Source organism: Myxocyprinus asiaticus, chromosome 19 (assembly GCF_019703515.2).
Source record: "Myxocyprinus asiaticus isolate MX2 ecotype Aquarium Trade chromosome 19, UBuf_Myxa_2, whole genome shotgun sequence".
NCBI lineage: Eukaryota > Metazoa > Chordata > Actinopteri > Cypriniformes > Catostomidae > Myxocyprinus > Myxocyprinus asiaticus.
Window position 1 is genome coordinate 4,534,305 of NC_059362.1, and position 18,650 is coordinate 4,552,954.

At 38.3% G+C, this 18,650-nt stretch overlaps 2 protein-coding genes across 7 annotated transcripts in view; both read right to left on the reverse strand.

The window, feature by feature from the left end:
* pcmt (protein-L-isoaspartate (D-aspartate) O-methyltransferase) overlaps nucleotides 1-18,650 on the reverse strand; it is a 623,660-nt gene that overhangs the window by 153,840 nt on the left and 451,170 nt on the right. The window lies entirely within an intron of this gene.
* Nucleotides 1,578-18,650, reverse strand: part of ankrd6b (ankyrin repeat domain 6b) — a 72,226-nt gene continuing 55,153 nt past the window's right edge. For 2 of the 6 annotated variants that reach the window (XM_051644835.1, XM_051644836.1), the window contains 6 exons: nucleotides 10,600-10,719; nucleotides 9,815-9,973; nucleotides 9,401-9,553; nucleotides 5,734-5,847; nucleotides 4,806-5,106; nucleotides 1,578-3,129 (listed from right to left, as the gene is read on the reverse strand). In XM_051644835.1, the coding sequence (XP_051500795.1) occupies nucleotides 2,660-3,129; nucleotides 4,806-5,106; nucleotides 5,734-5,847; nucleotides 9,401-9,553; nucleotides 9,815-9,973; nucleotides 10,600-10,719 (1,317 nt within the window). In that variant the 3' untranslated portion in view covers nucleotides 1,578-2,659. The remainder of the gene's footprint in view (nucleotides 3,130-4,805; nucleotides 5,107-5,733; nucleotides 5,848-9,400; nucleotides 9,554-9,814; nucleotides 9,974-10,599; nucleotides 10,720-18,650) is intronic. The other 4 variants (XM_051644837.1, XM_051644838.1, XM_051644840.1 and 1 more) reach the window with 4 other exon arrangements.

Sequence of the window (18,650 nt, forward strand, 5' to 3'; positions counted from 1 at the left end):
ATATATATATATATATATATATATATATATATATATATATATATATATATATATATTGCCTTTTTATCATTAGACAAGATAGTTAAAATTTACAGGGAACTGTTGAGGAGAGAGAGGGAGAATGAAACAGGTGAGCACTTCAACATTATGAGCTCAAACACGTCTGATATGCGGACCGTTTAAATGACAGTGTGTTGCATACCGGTCTATTATTGTAGTAACATGATGGCACGTAACAAGAAAACGAACCGTGACTGGTTGTTTACATGTCTCAGTCGCTTCACATGCATTTCTCAGCGCCCTCAAAAAACAAATCGGCCAAACAGGAAGATTTATCTGCCTCGGCGATATATCAGTCGACCACTAGTTGCAAGCATGTATTCCCATCGTACATATAGCACTTAATGTGTTTTTGCATTAATGTGGCAGTAGCAAACCTCAGTGCTGAAGGGGTCGGTAGATTTACGAATAAATGTCTGCCACTAAACCAGATTTGTTACTATTCAGGCAGCTAACTATACAGTACACATGTAGAGAGTTTAACTAACTATAACTAACTTGCTCAGTAAAATTATCTGAGATACCTGAGAGAGAAAACCGACTGTAGGAGAAAGACAGCTTACACAAATAACACTCCTAGCGGCAGCACTGAGAATGCAACATGTACTTCTGTAGTGCTATAAATTGCAATGACACATTTTAAAAACACAACAATGTGAAATTGAGCTAGAAGCATTTGCATTCATGTACTTGTGTATAGTGTTTCATAGAAATTATTTATTAGCAGCTACTTTGGCCAAATTTGCTAGCAGCTTTATTGAACTTCGCTAATCCATTCGGAACTTTGTAAATTACAGTGTCTACTACACCAGTGTTATACTATCAGGGTTGTGCACCACTCAGCACTCCACTGAGAATACCAATTCAGTTCCTGAATTTGAATTTAATTTGAATTGATGTAGCATAAAGGATGCAGAATTATAATTTTAAGAAAGTAGCATTAAAATGGAATGAAATTCAAAGAAATCAACTGCTGTAATTGTAGTGTTTGATAATACATTTAGTTAAGTGTGAAGTACCCATAAACATGTAACCATTAGGGATTTCAATCAATTAAATGTTTTATTTGTATTAATTACATGTCGTTTAATTAATCGCATATACTCAATATTTTCTGAGACCCCTCCCCCCAGTGCCTGCAGAGCAGGAGTTGCACTGCCTCCTGCTGACTTCTACTTGCCAAAACATCCGGTACTTCAAGCTTGATTTGCTCTAATGGTAGAAAAATTCCCTATGACGGAATTTATGTACAGTCAGGGGGCATGATTCACTGTGGTCATTTTTTTAACACACATTTTTATATAATTAAATTGCACAAAATTACCGTGTTAAATTGACAGCCTTAGTAGTTATCATACAAACAATACTTCCTGAAACTTTATATTTTGACATTATAGTTTGAAATGCCAAATATAAACATTTGTATTTAATTTATATATACTTACTAATTTATATATATATATATATATATATATATATATATATATATATATATATATATATATATATTATTTTTTTATTTTATTTTTTTTTATTTCCATGGACCATGGAATTAATCACAGCCAAATGGAATACTTAATTTACAGAAACATTATTATTAGTACATTTGTTTTGTTATAGCTCTTAATAAATTAATTGTGATCTTAATTAATCAACAGATTAAAATTATGATTTCAATATAATTTTTTCCGTAGTTATTTGAAAACAATGAGGTGGATATTTTGTGGTGCTGTAAGGCAAAATTAAACTCTTTTTTTAATGGCTGTGTTAATTTATTTGACAGTGTTGAATGTCTAATCAGTTGAGGGGGGAAAAAAATCTAAGTGTAAGGGATTAAATAGGCATAATTATTCAAAATTAAAGTAATTACTGTATGTTTTGTCACTTATGTTGGACTAATACGTAAATTGTTGTTACTGAGTTGAATTTCTTTAAATTGCAATGAAGTAAAATCCTCTTGTTGTCATTCCAATTTCAATTCCAATTTAACATCCTGTGGGACCTCCCAATTCAATTTAAATTCAAACTCGTCAATTGAAAGGGAGCCAATTCTTAAAGAATTAGTTCACCCAAATGACAATTCTTTCATCATTTACACGCCCTCATGTCGTTCAAAGCCCATATGACATTTTCTTCTGTGGAACACAAAAGGAGAAAATTGTATTCATTGCTCTAGTCACTTTTTTCCATGCAATTATAATGAATGGACACTGATACTTTCAAGCTTCAAAAAAGCATGCAAAAGCACCATAAAGTAGTACTCATGACGCATGCGCTATATTTGAAGTATTCTGAAGTCATACGATGGTTTTGTGAGAGAAACTGACCCAAATTTAAGTCGTTACTCACTGAAAATCTTCCCCTCCAGTGAACTTTTTGCCATGTTGGAGCTTGATAGCCCCAGTCTCCTTTTACTTTCATTATATAGAAAAGAGCTGCCAGGATATTCTTCAGAAGATCATATTTTGTGCACCACCTTTGAAAGGAAGTCATATGGTTTTGGAACAACATGAGGATGAATATATAATGATAGAATTTTCATTTTGGGGGGAACTATTCCTTTAAATTCTGAACTTTGCCCAAGCATGTATATTAAATACTAGCTCTCGTCCTGTTTGTTAGTTCTCAGTAGCCTGAGTTCATCTTCCAGGTAGCTTATTCTGTCCAGCAGAGTGGCTCTGTCAGCTTGTGCTCTCTGGTTGGCTTGCCAGCGTGCTTCCTCAATCTTCCGTTCATACCAGCGCTCCATCTGCAGTGTCACAGCCTCAAAAAAGTACTGCGTGACCTCCAGCGCGTGCATGTTTTCACGCTCCTGGACAAAGAAAGTCTCAGCGGTGTGGCGGTCTCCTGAACCTTTCGAGGTTTGTGTGACTGATTTGGTCTTGGCCCTTTGTTGGCAGCGCTTTTTGAGGTTCTTGTGATCTAGCACACATTCTTGCTCCAGACTGGAGTCCTGCCATTCATTTTGTGCTCTGTGAGGGTCACTACTTGCCCTTGATCTTTGTTTAGGCCGAACTATACAAGGAGACTGCGGTGCAGACTGATTCTGTATCTGTGGCTGCTTATCATCTGAAAAGACAAAGAAAAGTTTGAGGATTTTTTCTGTACTTCAACATACACACTGTAAAAGAGGTGAATAGTTCAGTCAAAAATGTAAATTCACTTTATTTGTTTCTTATCTTTTCTTCCACTGAATACAAAAGGAGACATTTAGAAAACTATTTATGCAGCTCTTTTCCGTACAATGGCAGTTCATAGTGACCTTGTTTGTCAAACTCAAAAAAGGACAAAAACACAATTAATGCACTTTAAGAGCAACATAAAAGTAGTCCATATGACTTGTGCACTTATACACTGATGAGCCAAAACATTATGACCACCTGCCTAATATGCTGTTGGTCCAAAGCGTGCCACCAAAACAGCGCTGACCCACAGAGGCATGAACTCTACAAGACCCCTGAAGGTGTCCTGTGGTATCTGGCACCAAGACATTAGCAGCAGACCCTTCAAGTCCTGTAAGTTGCGAGGTGGATCTGCTGTGGATCAGACTTGTTGGTCCAGCACATCCCATGGATGCTCAATCGGATTGAGATCTGGGGAATTTGGTGGCCAGGGCAACACCTTGAACTCTTCATCATGTTCCTCAAACCATCCCCTAACAATGTGTGCAGTGTGGCAGAGTGCATAATCTTGCTGAAAGAGGCCACTGCTATCAGGGAATACAATTGCCATGAAGGGGTGTACCTGGTCTGCAGTAATGTTTAGGTAGGTGGCACCTGTCAAATTGACGTCCACATGAATGGCCGGACCCAGCGTTTCCCAGCAGAACATTGCCCAGAGCATCACATTCCCTCCATCGGCTTGTCGTCTTCCCACAGCGCATCCTGGTGCCATCACTTCCCCAAGTAAACAGCACACATGTACACGACCGTCCACATGATGTAAAAGAATATGGGACTCATCGGACCAGGCGACCTTCTTCCACTGCTACAAGGTCGATGGACAGGGGTCATTATGGGCAATCTGACCGGTTTGTGGCTACGCAGCCCCATACGCAGCAGGGTGCGATGCACAGTGTTATGAAATCATACTTATTGATGGAATATATCTGCACATTTTTAAAGAGCTAAAATGTATCCAAAATGATGAAAAACTAGTGATAAAATATAATTTGTAAAATTAATATTTTAATGTACCTACTTAAATGGTCACCTGTAATTAAAAGAATTAGCTGAGAGAGAATTTCAGTTCAGTTTCAGTTCAGTCCATTAGCAAACATACAACATTATAACACACAGACTAGATACAATACATACAATAAAAATAGAAAAAAGTGACTGGTATCGTACGACACTAAGCCTAGGATTTGACAGCAGCATAATAATGCCGTTCTGAGAATCATCCAGTCAACAGATACATTTATACATCAATGTGTAAGCAAAATGGACATAATATCTGAAATATACACATGAATCGCAATTGAATCGAATTGAATCAAAATCAGATTTGAATCGAATTGAGAGCTTGTGAATCGGAATTGAATCAGGAACTCATAAGCAATACCCAACGCTAGTGTTTGTGGCGTTAACCTTTTATTTGTATAATTCCTCTAATGAATTGGTGGGTAAAACAACATAGACAGCATGTGGACATAAACGATGCTATCATTGAGCACAACTCATTCTTAGTGAACTTCCCCAAGTTGTATGTGTGTGTGTTCATCCACCCAATCATGTGTGTCGTACCTGGTGAGACGTCCACCTTAATCACATAGTAACTGGCTGATCTGTCCTTAGCAGATGTTGTTGCTGCTGCAGTCTCACCTCTGTCTGTTGCCTCTGGCTGTTTTGTTGAGGCACAGTCATGTGTTCTGCCCCCGGACGATTCCGACTCAGCAGGGTGTAAATGAGGATCCTGATCTGAAAGCATGTCAATCAGGGATGAGGAACGCCGTAATTTGGTGGTGCAGCGGTCGCCAGAGAGACGTGTCTCCAAACTTTGGATCTTAGAAAGGCACCAGTTCTTAAGATCATTGACTACTGACGCCTGCTTATAAAGAGAAGGAAAGAGAAAATGCAAAGATTACCCTATGCTAATTTAGATTCAATCAATAAGGTACGAGAGGCTGTGCTGCAGTAAATATGGTCATGGCTAAAGTGTGTTGTTAGGCAACAACAGTGACTATATTTACAATATAGCATGATCTCTCATTAAAATATTGTCTTATTAATCTAATTCATGAAGTGTTATCCTTCCACTAGAAGACAGACCCTGACATGTAAACTAAGGTTAATATTTGGTTTCTATGGGTGCTGTACAGTGATAGAGACAGAAGCTGGCGAACAGGTGTTTCATGTCATAGCTGTTTCTAAACCATGTATTCTAGCAGGACTGGAACACTGTGTTGACCATGTCATGTTCAGAGCAGATATGCCACATTTGAAGCTGTTTTAAAATGTAAATAAACACACACATGTACTCAAACATTCTATTTTAATGCACAAAGTTACGTCACTAGAGTTTTATTCAGAGCAAACAGTAAAGCCAGATTGAGTAGTTTTGCAACAAAGACAGTGTTCCATGTTTTGAAAGCATGTGAAACTTGTAAATCAAAAAGCCCGGTTTATGCAAATGTATGACAAACATTCATGAAAAGTATTTGGGAAATCTCACCTGCCTCTTCTCTCCCTCCAGGCGTTCTTGTGTTGCTCTTTTGTCAATTCGATGTAAACATTGGATTCTCTCTGCTGACACTCGCTCTAAAGTGATCTTATCTAGAGCTCGGATCTAAAAAAATCAACACACACGCACCATCAGGTACCAAAATGTATGTAGCTGTTATCAATAATCCAATCAATTCACACAGAAATACCCATGAGGCTGTATACTGTACAAATAAAACATTTATAAATAAAAGATAAACAGATAAATGGGTGTTTCTTCAACTTTGGGCCGATTTCACATTTAGGCACCTTTTTTTTCTTTATATGAAGGTCTCATTACAAGGTTCAGAGACTTTCTACCAGGCCTTCATCATTTATTTTTGGTACTTTTCAAATGCCTTTTATGTGTAGATTCTAATGTTTTAGCCTGGTTCCAGACCTAGATTTTCAATATTAAACTCTATAAACACACATTATTTATTACATGTTTGAAACTATGATCATCTAAACAAAAAAGTGTAATAAACAAACCATTTCAATATTTGTTTAAAAAATGATTTCATATCATTGTTTTAAAAATGTTTATGACTGTCACACAGTTGTCATTTCCACCTTACCAAACAATTTTGCCCCTAATAAAGCTTTTTTAAAGTTAGTGTGCTTGTTAACCAAGTGGACAAAAGTGTCAGTAAAGAGCATGCTTGAGATTACATATGAGACAAATTAAAATTCAAGGTAAATATAATGTGTGAGCAGAATATTTTTATTGGGTGTCATTTCTAATCAAGATAATTTTGCCAAATTATGCAAAAAGTGTACAATTATCGTTGTTTATTTAGAATACATAAAATGTAAGCTATGAAATTAGCCTTAGCAACACAAAGCAGTCGGCGTCCATCAACGTTATATCCAGCACAGAATTCTATTAAACACAATACAGAATTTGAGATGTGCAGGAAATGACACTATGTTGAAAATTTTCATGACTTTCAGAAAAAATGACAAAAATGACATAAATCTTCTGCAATGGATGTCAATACACTGTTGGACATTGTTAGCAGACAAATTAAACCAGTGAGAGTGTGAAAAATGTTTTAACAGGATTTTACTTTCTAGAACTGGGTCGGCAACTTTTTTGACATGAAGTGGCATTTTTAATGGCTTTTTTATGTTAAATAGATTTATGTTGAATAGATTTTTATTTTTATTTTTTTATTTTTTACTTGAAACAAATTAGTTAATTTTGATGTTACCTCATTTTTGTGAGTGTATGTATTTGTTTTGAAAGTTAAAGTCCACTCTTGAAAATGCTTCCATTTAGCATTTTTCTATTTAATACATCTTATTTTTTATTACAAATTATACTATCAGCATAAAGTTTGAGTTAAAAATTGGGCAAAGCCTGATTATCCATGTTATCCAGCATGATTTGGAAATGTTCCATAGAGCATCTTGAGTGCTTAAATAAAAGTTAGGAAATCTGACCTTTTGTACAAAATGAGTTAACACTGTTAATGACACAAATTTGCTGATTTTATTAGTGACCTAGAAATTGTGTGGAATCTTAAAGCTGCACTATGTAACTTTGAGCTCTCTAGCGACATATGTGTATTTGAAACTTAAAATTGCAAGCAATTTGCAGAAGAACCTCAACTCACAGAAGTTGAAGAAGCACACATCATATTTCATAAAGATCAGCCTATTCACAGCTATTGATATTTGATTGGCTGTCCACAGCCATTTCTGTTGATTTGTCTGAATGAATTTTGTTTAGAATATGTTAGAGCTTGTACCAAAGAAAAAGCATGCAAAATCTCAACATTCTCAAGCAAACGGTTGCAGAGATATGATGAGTATTTTGGTTGTGCACTATTAGTAATTCGCCAAAATTTGGTGCAAGTCTTCAGAATGGATTCAGAAGACATAGGTCAATTAGCCAATATGGCTTGTATCTGAGAAGTATTCTGATGAATCAAAAAAAATGTTGATAACTTTTTTCATGAGGATCTTTCAATGATACAGCTGAAGTCAGAAGTTTACATACACTTAGGTTGAAGTCATTAAAACTCATTTTTAACCACTCCACAGATTTAATATTGGTAAACTACAGTTTTGTCAAGTCACTTAGGACATCTACTTTGTGCATGAAACGAGTAATTTTTCAACAATTGTTTACAGTCAGATTGTTTCACTTTTAATTGACTATATGACAATTCCAGTGGGACAGAAGTTTAAGTTTAAGTTAACTGTGCCTTTAAGCAGCTTGGAAAATTCCAGAAAATTATGTCAAGCCTTTAGGCAATTAGCTTCTGATAGGAGGTGTACTGAACTGGAGGTGTACCTGTGGATGTATTTTAAGGCCTACCTTCAAACCCAGTGCCTCTTTGATTGACATCATGGGAAAATCAAAAGAAATCAGCCAAGACCTCAGAAAAAATATTGTGGACCCCAGCAAGTCCGGTTCATCCTTGGGAGCAATTTCCAAACCCTGAAGGTACCACGTTCATCTATACAAACAATAGTACGCAAGTATAAACACCATGGGACCACGCACCCTAAGGAAGGAGACACATTCTGTCTCCTAGAGATGAACGTAGTTTGGTGCGAAAAGTGCAAATGAATCCCAGAACAACAGCAAAGGGCATTGTGAAAATTCTGGAGGAAACAGGTAGACAAGTATCTATATCCAAAGTAAAACGAGTCCTATATCGACATAACCTCATGCTGCTCAGCAAGGAAGAAGCCACTGCTCCAAAACCACCATAAAAAAGCCAGACTACAGTTTGCAAGTTCACATGGGGACAAAGTTTTTTGGAAAACTTTTTGGAGAAATTTCCTCTGGTCTGATGAAACAAAAATGTAATTGTTTGGCCACAGTGACCATTGTTCTGTTTGGAGGAAAAAAGGGTGAGTCTTGCAAGCCGAAGAACACCATCCCAACCGTGAAGCATGGGGTTGGCAGCATCATGTTGTGGGGGTGCTTTGCTGCAGGAGGGACTAGTGCACTTCACAAAATAGATGACATCATGAGGAAGTAAAATTATGTTGATATATTGAAGCAACATCTCAAGACATCAGCCAAGAAGTTAAAGCTTGGTCGCAAATTTGTGGACAACTGAAAAAGTGTGTGAGCAAGCAGGCCTACAAACCTGACTCAGTTACACCAGTTCTGTCTGGAGGGATGGGCCAAAATTCCAGCAACTATTGTGAGAAGCTTGTGAAAGATTACCCAAAACGTTTGACCCAAGTTAAACAATTTAAAGGCAATGCTACCAAATACTAAGAAAGTGTATGTAAACTTCTGACCCACTGGGAATGTGCTGAAAGAAATAAAAACTGAAATAAATCATTATCTCTACTATTATTCTGACATTTCACATTCTTAAAATAAAGTGGTGATCCTAACTGACCTAAGACAGGGAATGTTTTCTATGTTTAAATGTCAGGAATTGTGAAAAACTGAGTTTAAAAGTATTTGGCTAAGGTGTATGTAAACTTCAACTGTATATTTCAAATTGACTGTACATTGGACCAGGGGCCTACAATGGGTAGTAGGTTTAGCTGCTTTTGACCCCTAATGAAGATATGAGGTCAATGAAGTTAAACTAAAGTTAACTTGAGCTTAGGTGTTTATATTGGTAAGGCAAGAGGTCTTCCGGTGTCTGAGGTGTTAGTACCTGATGTTTGTTCTTTCGGTCCAGTTGGCCAATCTTGCTGTTCATGAGTTCTTGTACTGTGTGAATCTCTGATTGGATTTCCTCTTTAGTGGCCATGAGCTGATTCTCCAGTTTATTAATAAGAGGTTCACACCTGCAGCCATTCAACGGGGCCTTCAGTGGAAATGGTACAAATAAAATAATCTATTCAAAAATACAGTTCCACAAATAATTTACTGCAAGAGATAAAGCATTCAAAATACAATCTGTAAATTCTGACACTCGATTCAGTATTGCATTATTACCAGGCTGGCCTGGTAATTAACCTAATTACTTAAAAGTAATGTCAATGGAGATTCCCCACTAACAGTCCAAACTGAGTAATGAATCAATGTAATGTCATTGTGAAACTGTGTAACCTGTAGATTCCTTTACCTGCATTATCTTGCCATCTTTGTCTCTGTAAAGAGTGTAGAGCTGATAGGCCTTGTAGTTATGAGGAGCAGCTGATGGAACAGATCTCTCTGTTTTACTCTTCTGCTTACGATCAGTGTGTTTATTTTGCTTTCTGATGAGGGCATCTGATGGGGACTGCTGCACAGAAAGACAGTTTCATGCAATACTTGTCACATCGCAACGTTCAATTTCCTGGATATAGCCGACATGAAACTATGTTTTTAGAGGCAACTTTTTTTTAAAAGAACTGCCAACATTTTATAAAATGAATGTTTATAAATATTATTTTATTTTATTTTATTTATCACTTTCCATGAATAGCATACAAAATAGTAGTTGAAACTAAAAAAGGTTAACCCTTTTTAACACAGGGTTAACCTTCAGATAATGTTGACTGTCAACCTCGGGAGGCTTCCCTGTTTGTAGAAAATCCCCAACAAAGATCGAGTTCATGGCAAATTTGGCGCAAACTTGCCGCAAATTCGCCACTGATTACTTCCACATGCAAATGAGCTCCTCAGCAAACTTGCAGCACATTGTCCATTGTTGCCAAAGGTTTGCTGCAGGTTCACCACTACTGGTGAAGAGCAGCAAACTTCTGGCAAACAACTACAGCAAATCACAAGCTTATTTGCATGTGAAAACAACAAGTGGCAAATTTTTGGCAAGTTTGTGGCTAGACTGCTAAAACTAGATTTATTTGTAAGAAATGCTTTTTAGAGATGTACTAATATTGGTTAATAGATAATAAACCCATGGCATACCCTCTCTTTGACTTTCTTCTCGTAGTTTTTATTTTCGTGGGCCTCTGTGACGTACGTGGCCTCATTTCGGCGGAGTGAATTGTTGCTGCCATGCATTTCATGTGCTGGTGATATGCTGTCCTACACAAACACAAGAGCAAAAATATAGCTGCAAGCGGCAATGACGGGCCAAAGCACCATGGGTCCATTTCCACCTGGTGGCTTTCGGAAAACAATGCATGATGGACACTTTGGTGTGTGTGGCAAATATAATAAATGTGTGATTATGGCAAGTGTGAACCCTTGAACAGTCCAAAAAAGACTGTTATATCATGTAAGATACCAAGAATCCCCTTACCTTATTAAATTTGGCACTAGTCCGAGTAAATTTGATGTGACAAGGGTGAATATAAGTCTATTCGAAGTGTCACATCTATTGGCCCTATGACCGTGACCCACCATATCCACATTCATGTCATAAGCGTAATTAAACATATGGCTGAGTGTCAAATACACCCGAATACACTACAACATTAGGGGTGGGAATCACAAGGTAACTGGCGACACAATATAATATTGATATTTAGGTTACAATATGATATTATTGTGATTCTTTATTTTTGGTGTATTGCAATTCAAAACTACGATACATTGCAATATTTCACTCAATGTTTCTCAGTTGTCTTCATCAAACTTAAGAGAACTATTTCCAAATCACCAAATGTATTGTTAAATTAATATAAAAGTACCAGTTTACAAAACAAGGCCAGTTTATTTCCTAATACAGTTGCAATCGAAATTATTCAACCCCCCCAAGACAGTAAGGATTTACAAAGGTAAGCTTTTCTGATGACCCAGAATTTTTAAACTTTACATCTATATCAGTTGAGTGACACATTCAAAGTCACAGTGTGAATATATAACCTAATATTTGTAAATAGCAGGATTTTTTAAAAATACAGCCATGTCATAATTATTCAACCCCTATTGCATGTAGCTGTTTCTTAAATATGTAAGGCTACACAAGTAATTGTTTTAAAACAAAATTAAGTCATCAATCTGCAATGGCACTTAAGTTTTAAAATTTAAGTTTAGCGGTGTAAGCAAAAATGTATTTCTCTGCAAAAAATGCAATTAAAATAACTGTATCAAAAGCTAATAGAGGAGATTATTTCATTACACAAGAAAGGTCATGGCTAAAAGTACATTTCCAAGGCACTTCAATTTCCAATAGACAAAGTTGACAGCACCATTCATAAATTTTTTAAATATGGTACAACAGCAACCTTCTTGGGGTGTGGAAGAAAGCAAAACTTCACCAAGGGAAATGTTGACTCCAGTTGACTGAATATTCAAGAAGTAATTAGGAAAGACCTGTGCAGTCCTGGAAGAAGGTTTTATAGACGTATGACACTAAACTGAAAATGAGTAAAAGACAAGGTGATGACAAGAACGACACCATCCCCACAGTCAAGCATGGAGGTGGGTCAGTCCTGTTATGGGGGTGTTTTGCGGCTACAGGAAACGGCTATCCTGACTATGTGACTAACACCATGGATTCTTTCAGGTACCAGGCCATTTTGGCATGAAAAATGTGATGCCTTCAGAGTGTAAATTGAAGCTCGGTGATCCAGCAAGACAATAACACCAAGCATACAACCAAGTTATCAAAAATCTGGTTCAGGGATAGGTCGTGGAATGTCCTTAAACGGCACTTTCAGTCCATCACTAAAATCCCATTGCAAACCTTTGCTGGGATTTCAAGGAAGCAGTGGCAGCACAGAAACCAAAGAATGTCAATGAGCTGGAAGCTTTTGCTCATGAGAAATGTGTACAAATTCTAATAGAGAGGTGTCTGAAGCCTGAGAACACTTACCTGAAACATTTATTTGCTGTTATTAAGGATAAAGAATGACTGACTTTGGGGGTTGAATATTTTTGACATAACATTTGTGGAGAGAATTAGTTATTTTTTTATTTTAAAATGTGGGTAAACTGAACTCTTTGTTCTCAGAATCACTCAAATGTGTATTCAAAACTTACTATGACTGTTTACTGAGGTTTTAGTTGATGTGTTTTAATTCACATCACCAGAATGTATTGCTGGTCAGGGGGGTTGAATAATTTTGATTGCAACTGTATCTATGTACAATGCAAAGCAATAAGCATATACGATCATAATGGCTCCCTATTTCTGTGGTTATATCAATGTAGATAGTCTTTCTAAAAGTAAATTATAGTATTTATAAATACAATAGTAGACTAAACACTTTAAAAACATTATTTATTACAATAATAACAAATTATTATGTGTATTGAATAACACATTTTCAATACACAAAAGTATAATAGATTTCACATAAAAGGTTAGCTTATTTTATATGATACTTACATTTTTGTCATTTGCCAAAATACCCTATGTTACTACTGTAAAACTAATAAATTTCAGTACGGGAGGGTGATTTTGGGTAAAGCCTGATAACTGCACCTTCTAAGGGACTGTTGTTGAATTCCTAGATAGATTTGGCAAAGATAATTTTTTTCCCATCACCATAATATTAACGTGGAAAAATGTAAATAATGATATCGATATTTGCCGTGCATACCATAGGTCTTTAGCAACCCGACACCTTTATCTATCACAAATTAATCTACAAAATGCCCAGATAGTGTAAAAAAAATTCAAAGCATTTTCAAAAAATGTGAAAATAATAGAATAAAACATATTTTACATATTTTATTTTTCACTTATCAAAGTGATAATACAACAAATGATAGAACGGGATTCATTGTGTCACGAACGCCGGTGAAGATTCCTCAAGTGGCCACCGGAGGTTTCATTCGCCCGAGTATTAACAATGGACTACATTTCCCAAGTGCCCACATGCCTGGACTGATTACTACACACCTGTCCCATATCACTCACACTATTTTAAGCACTATTTTAAGTGTGTGTTCACCCTTTGCAAGTCTTGTTTGCCCCGGCTACATTTCTGAGCGTTATTATTTCATGTATTGTTCTGCCCGTGTTTGACTCTGCTTTGGATTAACTCTGTATGAATCTTTTGCTGCCTGCCTACCACTGTGTTTGCCTGGACTATTTCTATAGAGAATGTGAAGCTGACGTCACGCTGTGTTGAATTCTGGGTAACTGTTTAGTGCAGATGCCATATTAGGAGAATCAAGCTTCTTTTCTGCTAGTGCGTTTAGAATCAGAATCAGAATGAGCTTTATTGCCAAGTATGCTTACACATACAAGGAATTTGTCTTGGTGACAGGAGCTTCCAGTACACAACAATACTTTTTTGGATTTTTCCCCTTTTTCACCCAATTTGGAATGCCCAATTCCCAGTGCACTTTTAAGTCCTCGTGGTGGCGTAGTGATTCGCCTCAATCCGGGTGGCGGAGGGTGAATCCCAGTTGCCTCCGCATCTGAGACCATCAACCCGTGCATCTTATCACATGTCTTGTTGAGCGCGTTGCCATGGAGACATAGCACATGTGGAGGCTTCACACCATCCACCGCGACATCCGCGCTCAACTCACCACGCGCCCCACCGAGATTGAACCACATTATAGCGACCACAAGGAGGTTATCCCATGTGACTCTACCCACCCTAGCAACCGGGCCTATTTGGTTGCTTAGGAGACCTGGCTGGAGTCACTCAGCACACCGTGGGATTCGAACTAGCGAACTCCAGGGGTGGTAGCCAGGGTCTTTTACTACTGAGCTACCCAGGCCCCCCCACAGCAACAAGACTTATTTTTTTAAAAGTAATTAAAATTTAATTAAAAAATAGATCAATATTGAAAAGAAAAAAGTATATATAGAATACACAATAGACAATATATATACACATACACACACATATATACATATACACACACATATATATATATACACATATGAATATATATATATATATATATATATATACACATACATATACATACATATATACACACACACATACACATACGTAGTGCAAATCTAAATACAAATCGGTTATGTACAGTGCAAGGGAATGTAATAGCAGAAGAGGCAGGATGTGTTGGATAATATAAAAAGACTAAGCTGTGTATTGCACATTAATTATTGCTCAAAGGGGCAGTTTTAACTAATTCATGAGATGGACAGCCTGGGGGAAAAAACTGTTCCTGTGCCCGACGGTTCTGGTGCTCAGCGCTCTGAAGCGTCGGCCAAAAGGCAACAGTTCAAAAAGGTAGTGGGCAGGGTGAGTGGGGTCCAGAGTGATATTTCCAGCCTTCTTCCTCACTCTGGAAGTGTATAGTTCTTGAAGGGGGAGCAGGGGGCAACCAATAAACCTCTCAGCAGTCCGAACTGTCCTTTGTAGTCTTCTGATGTCTGATTTCGTAGCTGAACCAAACCAGACAGTTATTGAAGTGCAGAGGACAGACTCAGTGACTGCTGAGTAGAACTGTATCAGCAGCGCCTGTGGCAGGTTGAACTTCCTCAACTGGCGAAGGAAGTACAACCTCTGCTGGGCCTTTTTCACAATGGAATCAATGTGGGTCTCCCATTTCAGGTCCTGTGAGATGGTAGTGCCCAGGAACCTGAATGACTCCACTGCTGCCACAGTGCTGTTTAGAATGGTGAGGGGGCACAGTGTTGGGAGGTTCCTCCAAAAGTCCACAGTAATTTCCACCGTTTTGAGCGTGTTCAGCTCAAGATTGTTTTGACTGCACCAGACAGCCAGCTGTTCAACCTCCCTTCTGTATGCAGACTCATCATCATCTCGGATGAGGCCGATGACAGTGATGTCATCTGCAAACTTCAGGAGCTTGACAGAGGGGTCCTTGGCGATGCAGTCGTTGGTGTAGAGGGAGAAGTGTAGTGGGGAGAGCACACATCCCTGGGGGGCACCAGTGCTGATTGTACAGGTACTGGAAGTGAATTTCCCCTGTCTCACAAGCTGCTGCCTGTCTGTCCACGACGTGGGAACAGAGAGTTGGTGTAATTTAGTCCGGCAAATAGCTGGGATGATGGTGTTGAAAGCCGAACTGAAGTCCACAAAAAGGATCCTTGCATATGTCCCTGGTCTGTCCAGATGTTGCAGGATATGATGCAATCCCATGCTGACTGCATCATCCACAGACCTGTTTGCTCGATAAGCAAATTGAAGGGGATCTAGAAAGGATCCAGTGATGTCCTTCAGGTGGGCCAACACCAGTCTCTCAAATTACTTCATGACCACAGACGTCAGGGCGACAGGTCTGTAGTCATTAAGTCCTGTGATTTTTGGTTTCTTTGGGATGGGGATGACAGTGGAACATTTGAAGCAGCATGGGATTCGCACTGCTCCAGTGATCTATTGAAGATCTGTGTGAAGATGGGGGCCAGCTGGTTAGCACAGGATCTAAGACATGAAGGTGAAACGCCATCTGGGCCCTGTGCTTTCCTTATCCTTTGTTTTCGAAAGACACGGCTCACATCATCTTCACAGATCTTAAGTGTTGGTTGAGTAGCAGGAGGGGGGAGGAGGGGGGTTGCAGGAGGTGTTGGTGTTTGTGTGAATTGAAGGTCAGAATGGGTGTGGGGTGTGAGATTGTGCCTTTCAAATCTACAGTAGAACACATTCAGGTCGTCAGCCAGTTGTTGGTCCACCACAGGGTTGGGGGTAGGGGTCCTGTAATTCGTAAGTTGTTTCATGCCACTCCACACTGATGCAGGGTCCTTAGCGGAAAACTTGTTTTTCAGCTTCTTAGAGTATCTTCTTTTAGCCACTCTGATTCCCTTATTCAGTGTGTTCCTGGCCTGATTGTACAAGACTTTATCCCCAACTCTGTAAGCATCCTCTTTGGCCTGACGAAGCTGCCTGTGTTCCGCTGTAAACCATGGTTTGTCGTTGTTAAATGTTAAATAAGTCATAGTAGGAATGCACATATCCTCACAGAAACTGATATATGACGTAACAGTATCTGTGAGCTGGTCCAGGTCTGTGGCTGCAGCCTCAAAAACACTCCAATCAGTGCAGCCAAAGCAGTCTTGTAGTTCCAGCTCTGTTTCGTTGGTCCATCTATTTACAGTCCTTACTACAGGCTTAGCAGTATGTAGGTTGGAAGAAGATGAACCAGACAGTGATCAGAGAGTCCCAAAGCTGCTCTAGGGACAGAGCGATACACATCCTTTATTGTTGTGTAGCAGTGATCCAGTATATTTCTGTCTCTGGTTGGGTATGTAATGTGCTGTTTGTATTTGAGCAGTTCACGTATGAGATTTGCTTTGTTAAAATCCCCAAGAATAATAATAACTGAGTCTGGATATTGTTGTTCTGTGTCTGTGATTTGATCAGCCAGCTTTCGGCATTCAAACACATGTTTGGCGCAATATACACACTCACCAGAATAAATGAGGAAAACTCCCGCAGCGAGTAGAAAGGCTTACAGTTAATAAAGAGCCCTTCCAAATTAGGACAGCACATCTTCCTTAACGTTGTTACATCTGTACACCAACTTTCATTGATGTTAAAGCATGTTCCACTGCCTCTCGTTTTCTGAAAGCCCGGTAGATGTAACGCGCTGTCCGGAATGGCTTCTCTCAGCCAGGTTTCTGTGAAGCAGAAGGCAGCAGAGGTTGAAAAGTCTTTGTTTGTGTGGGTGAGGAGATGTAGTTCGTCCATTTTGTTAGGAAGAGAGCGGAGATTCGCAAGATGAATGCTTGGCAGCGTTGTTCGAAAGCCCCGCCGATGGAGCTTGACCAGCGCGCCTGCTCGTCTCCCTCGCCTGCGTCTCATAGCGCGTTTAAACAACACAGCCGCGCCTCAGACTAAAATGTCAAACAAAACGTCAGAATATTCAAAATCTGGTAAAAGATTGACTGGTATATGCTGTTGAATGTTCAGCAGTTCGTCTCTGGTAAAACTGACTGGAAAAGGATTACTAAACACAGGACAAACAAACAAAAACAACAAAACAATAGAAGCGCTCCACACCGAGGCGGCCATCTGTGGCGCCATCATGATGTATATATATATATATATATATATATATATATATATATATATATATATATTTACGGCGGTGTTTTCATTTTCTTTTTGATAATATCACCATGGTAGGTCATTCCTGCTGCATTAAAAACTGCAATAGCAAGTCACATGATCGTTCAGGAAATAAACTGAACTTCTGACTTGTAAACAACGCAAAGGAAAGCATGTTGAGGAGGTAACGAGAAGACGTCGCATGGCGTGGATAGAGGCAGCAAGACGAAAAGGCATTAGTTATTGCAACATCTCTGCTTCAATAAGAGTGTGTTCTCTGCATTTTCAATCAGGTGAGTCCCGTGGTGTGTAATTTTGACCTTAATTGTACAATATATTTCTTCAAAAACGTGTTATGACGGCATGTGAAGTGTAAGCATAGGTTTGTGTGCGAGTGTAGTAATGGGTGAAATCTAAAAAAAACAGGCAAATGTAAAACCACAGCATATGTTCATTTCATTTAGTAGTTCTGCCTGCATGAGATGCTGTTTTTTTTATATAAAGATTCCCATCAGCTTGTATAAACTATGAAACTGCTGTATTTACAGGACAACAGCATATGAAATGCTTGCTTTTGGGCCGCAATGAAGTGAAACCGACAGACAAAAACAGGTTTGCACGTCAGTTAAGGAGATATGAGAGGTCTGGTGTTAGGACAGGAGAGAAAGTGGAGGACAGGGTTCGAAGTGAAGCAGAGGAGGAGGCGGCATATGAAGAGGAAGAGGTACAACAGGAAGAGGTTATTTTATTGCTTATCAAATAACATGACAATAACTGACATTAAATAGTATATGAATATGACTTTTCCAAAAGAAAAATAGTCTATTTGTTTTTATTAGGACAATTTTATATTCATCAGACTAAATGTAGTAACTCAAATCCCAACTTTGCTCATTTTCCAACAGCCTTTGAAGTTTATTTAGAATCTATAAAGTTTTTAAATAAAAAAGCCCATAGAACTGTGCCTCTGTTAAATGAATTTAACATGTTTGTGATGCCCTTTAATTTTAATTTCAATAGTTTTTTTTGTGTGTTTGTTTTTTTATTTAGTTATTGCTGTTTCAAATTGTA